The 5,019-nt window shown below is 49.0% G+C and overlaps 1 protein-coding gene across 1 annotated transcript; it reads right to left on the reverse strand.

The window, feature by feature from the left end:
* Positions 1-444: 444 nt before the first annotated feature.
* LOC119321925 (GDSL esterase/lipase At5g37690-like) lies at positions 445-2,300 on the reverse strand. The gene is made up of 6 exons (XM_037595435.1): positions 1,985-2,300; positions 1,753-1,880; positions 1,550-1,676; positions 1,335-1,447; positions 991-1,240; positions 445-893 (listed from the first exon to the last, which is right to left on the reverse strand). Exons 1-6 carry the CDS (start codon positions 2,229-2,231, stop codon positions 637-639), a joined length of 1,122 nt encoding a protein of 373 aa, XP_037451332.1. The 5' UTR covers positions 2,232-2,300; the 3' UTR covers positions 445-636.
* Positions 2,301-5,019: the final 2,719 nt, after the last annotated feature.

Below are 5,019 nucleotides of genomic sequence, written 5' to 3' on the forward strand. Positions count from 1 at the left end.
TTAGTAGAAACGACGAGTAATTACCAACGAAATTAGATCAATATACATACTCGGCCCCCTCTATACTCGAATCCTGGCTCCGCCACTGTATAAGATGCGTGTGTACTGACGTGGATTGTATTTGTTCTTGTTTTCAAAGTGAATGAGACCAAATCATTTCTCATCTAGATGAGTTCTAGGTACTCCCATTATGCTAAGAGATCACCTCTTTTCTTCTCTTAAATAAGAGAAGACAAGCCTTTTCTTATGAGTTCTCTCTCCTCCACCTCATCATCTATCTTACATGACATTCTTAAGATAGCACCATTGTACATGCCCTTAAGAGACAAGATCCAACGGTTCTAAAATTGGATGTGAGATAACTATTTTGCATCTAGATGTGAAATAGCAAATATGTTCAGTATTTATAGACACGTGTAGAACCGAATCTCAGAATGAACCACATATGGAAAAAGGCCCCGTGTAATTGATTCTCGTACACATTTCGTGTCCTTCGCTATGAAACAACAACTCGTATAAAATAATGTAAAAAAATCGTAAAAATTGCGATATGTCACCCACATCTCACAGCTTAAACTGAAACACTGTCCGAAGTAAACACGCGGAATCGATCAACATCAATGTGGGTTCAAGTCTTTAAGCCCGAGAAGGGGAAGGCGCCGGCACCGCGGCTGGCCCGGGCGCGCCGGCGCGAGGAGCCGGAGCTGGAGCGCTCGCGGTCGTCATGCCGGCCCAGAGGCGGTCGGCGATGACCCGGTTGGCGGCGTCGGAGGTGTGGTACGCGTCCCAGAACACGTACGCCTTGCGGTCGCGGCAGGGCGTCGAGTCTGGCAGGCAGAGGCCCCCGACCTTCGTGTCCACGCCGCAGCACGACGTGTCGGACGTCGTGAACCCTGCAACAAACACCAGCGCAGAAGAACAGAAGAGGAGGTCAGGCACGGACTACGACGCACCGGAAAGGGTTGGCCGGCGCCGTCGATGTTACCATACCGTTTCTCTCTGGGTGGTCGATGAGCTCCTTGACGACGGAGTAGCAGTCGGCGAGCGCCATCTGCGCGCCGGGCAGCTTGGCGTTCATGCCGTCGAGCAGCTTCTTGGCGGCTGCGTTGAACTGCACGGCGTAGCTGTTCACCTGGGCGATGCACTCCCCGGTTGCCGACTTGACGCGCTGCGACGGGATGCAGCCCAGCGGGGGCAGCCCGTTGAACGCCAACTTCCGCGCGCCGAGCCCGTACAGCCTCTGCATCCAGCATCGACCGGTGCTCATTTTGTCAGATGGATTCCGATAGTCTTGATTCACTCGTATAAATTGGTGATCGTGTGTTCGTTCTTGCCTTGAGCTGCCGGTCTAGAGTGGCAACGAGGAGGCGGATGAACTGGTCGTGCGTGTACGTGGTGCCGTCCGCCATGAACGGCTGCAGGAAGTTGTTGATGTAGTCGTTGCTCCCTAGTTCAGACGATCAAATTAATTTACGATGCGCATGATTAATCCATAAGCTCGTATTTTTTTCCACGGAGTGAGAGTGTGAGACGAAGGCAAACGACGAACCGAGTCCAATTTGGAACATCGCCGCGTTGACAGTCTTCTCGGCGGCCTCCTTGCCGATCTTGGCGATCATCGCCCTCTTGACAGTCTCGAAGCACGATATCTGCTCGTCGAACGAGAAGTACTCGACCTGCAAATTTAACCGTGTCACACAACTGAGCTAGTGATCAGTGCCGAGGAGAGTAGTTAGCGATAATGTGGCTTACAAAGTAGACGCCGGTCTCGTTCAGAATGCCGGCGCCACCAGACGCAAAGTTGACGCCGGCGAGGAAGTCGTCGTCCGCCAAGGACAGGGAGAGGAACGGCGGCGGGGGTGGGATGCCAAACTTGGCAGCTGCATCAGTCCAAACGTCCTTCAGGCACGCCACTCGATCACGTCGCACGTGTACACGGTTCATGAACTAAGAGTAATAACGTTGACAGTCAGTGGTGACTTACCCATGTAGTCTCCGATGGTTCTTCCGTTGGTGAACCTCCCGGTGGCGACGCCGTTGGGGTAGTCGATGCCGTACCAGGGGTAGTTGGACCTGGCGAGGGAGAGCTGGAAGTAGTTGTTGTTCCCCACGTCTGACATCGAGTCGCCGAACACGTACGTCACCGGGCCCTTGGTCGCCGTGCCACCGGCGACCCAACAATGTGCGGCGACGATGGCAACGCCGACGACGAGCGCGCGGAGAGCTGCCATTGCTTGTTGCTTTGGTACAGTACTCCCTAACCGAAGAACACACACAAGCGTCTGTGTGTTGATGCGCTAGCTGCTGCTGCTGACGGGCTGTGCTGATTTGCATGGCGGGGTGCCGCCGATTTATAGCGCGCTACAAAAACCGTGGCTCGTCTAGAAGGTTGGGATATTATAGTGAAACGGGTCTATAGTTTTCCGGACAGCTTGAGTTGAGTGTAGTGCGATGAACCGCGACACTGCGAGCTCACGGCTTGCCCAGTGTGGCGGCCGTGCAGGCAAACGAGAAAACAGAGGAATTGGCTGTGCGAGCAGACGTGGTAGCTGAGGTGGTTGAAGAAGAATAACGCACTGCACTGCGTTGTTGCTAGAAGCAATTTTGCTTTGCTTGCATCGAGAACGTGAAACACAGTTCCGTGGTGGGTGCGAACGTTGCAAACCTGCTGCAACCGGACAAACGAGAAAACTTCAGATTTGTTTCCCCTCTTTTTTTAGAACTTAGTACAAAGGCAGGCGCACGTATATACGCGCGTACACTCATCCATATGAACACACACGCACACCCTACCCCTATGAGCACATCTAAGAGATTGAGCCGGCATATCATCTTGAGATTGACAAAGTCATCACAGTCGTCTCGTAATCAATGAGAACGTCTCCTCGCATTGAACGCGCATCACCGAAAATTTTAAAATAAATTCAGAAAAAACGCGAGCACCAAGACTTGGACCCTATTAGGTTGGGGATGTCAATGTTCTCCTAACCATCCAACTATATATTTTTCCTCTTGAGAAGGAGTAAATATGGTTGGAAAAATGGGACTTATCAATCCTTCAATTGAGATTGCACTGTATTTACGAGAAGATAGATAATGATGAAAATCATTATACCCTCCTAATTGAACGTAAGGACTCCTTGGGAAATGTTGACGAGAAAACTTAAGACTCTCAGGAAATTGTTTTGCCTAGCTAAAAGACATTAAAGATAAGAGCGTGTGGAAGGTAGTAACCCACGTTATGCTTTTGTTTCCTTTGTGTGTCAATGATGATGTTGCTCTTGCTGTCAAAAAAGAAAAGAAAAAAAGAAGAGGATGTTGCTCTTCATAACCGTTTTTATTTTATTTTATTTTCTTAATGAAGTGCCAAGGATTGCCTTTACCATGTTAAGTTTACAAGTCTGAGTTGTTGCGCTGAAACAGTAAGTTTGCTGCTATGTTTTATTTCGTCACGGTTTCTACACAATTTAGCATAGGTAAGTGCTTTTTTTGTGCCGGGATACGACAATGTTTTGTCAGGTGGTAAGTTTTCAGATCTTTTGAAGTTATACAAACTGCTTTGTTTGTGAAATTGCCTCCCGGGTCGCACACTCGGGTGACTCCGGAGGCCCCCTCGAACCTAGCCAGCAACACATCCTTCCCAGATCTGCACTCGCCGCCATCGTTGTCTGCGGCAGCGGCGGCGGTGCTGCTCTTTCCACCGAAGGGGTGTGTGTGTGTGTGTGTGTGGTGGCTCCAGCCTACCTTCTCTGCGAGCGTAGAGGACAGCGGCATCAAGTGGAGCTGTTTGGCGGAGGCGGAGGCGCTCGCCGCTGTGGGATTTCAAGGAAATATACCCTAGAGGCAATAATAAAAATTGTTATTTTATATTTTCTTATATCATGATAAATATTTATTATTCATGTTATAATTGTATTAACCGAAAACTTGATACATGTGTGAATACATAGATAAAACACTGTGTCCCTAGTATGCCTCGACTTGACTAGCTCGTTGATCAAAGATGGTTAAGTTTCCTAGCCATGGACATGTGTTGTCATTTGATGAACGGGATCACATCATTAGGAGAATGATGTGATGGACAAGACCAATCCGTTAGCTTAGCATAATGATCATTTAGTTTTATTGCTACTGCTTTCTTCATGTCAAATATATATTCCTCCGACTATGAGATTATGCAACTTCCGGACACCGGAGAAATGCCTTATGTGCTATCAAACGTCACAACGTAATTGGGTGATTATAAAGATGCTCTACAGGTATCTTCGAAGGTGTTTGTTGGGTTGGCATAGATCAAGATTAGGATTTGTCACTCCGAGTATCGGAGAGGTATCTCTGGGCCCTCTTGGTAATGCACATCATATGAAGCCTTGCAAGCAATGTGGCTACAGAGTTAATTACGGGATGATGCACCACAGAACGAGTAAAGAGACTTGCCGGTAACGAGATTGAACTAGGTATGGAGATACCTACGACCGAATCTCGGGCAAGTAACATACCGATGACAAAGGGAATAACATATGTTGACATTGCGGTTCGACCTATAAAGATATTCGTAGAATATGCGGGAACCAATATGAGCATCCAGGTTCCGCTATTGGTTATTGACTGGAGAGGTGTCTCGGTCATGTCTACATAGTTATCGAACCCGTAGGATCCGCACGTTTAACGTTCGATGACGACATGTAATATATGAGTTATGTATTTTGGTGACTGAAGGTTGTTTGGAGTTCCGGATGAGATCACGGACATGACGAGGAGTCTCGAAATGGTCGAGAGGTAAAGATTGATATATTGGAAGGTTACATTCGGATACCGGAATGGTTTCAGAAAGGTTCGGGTATTTTTTGGAGTACCGGGAGGTTACGGGAACCCCCCCGGGGAATTGTTGGGCCTACATGGGCCATAAGAGAGAGGGGAGGCAGCCCACAAGGGGTGGCTGCGCCCCCCCCCCTTCCATGAGGAGTACGAATTGGACTAGGGGAGGGGCGCGCCCCCTTTCCTTCTCCTCTTCCCTCT

Source organism: Triticum dicoccoides, chromosome 6B (genome assembly GCF_002162155.2).
Source record: "Triticum dicoccoides isolate Atlit2015 ecotype Zavitan chromosome 6B, WEW_v2.0, whole genome shotgun sequence".
NCBI lineage: Eukaryota > Viridiplantae > Streptophyta > Magnoliopsida > Poales > Poaceae > Triticum > Triticum dicoccoides.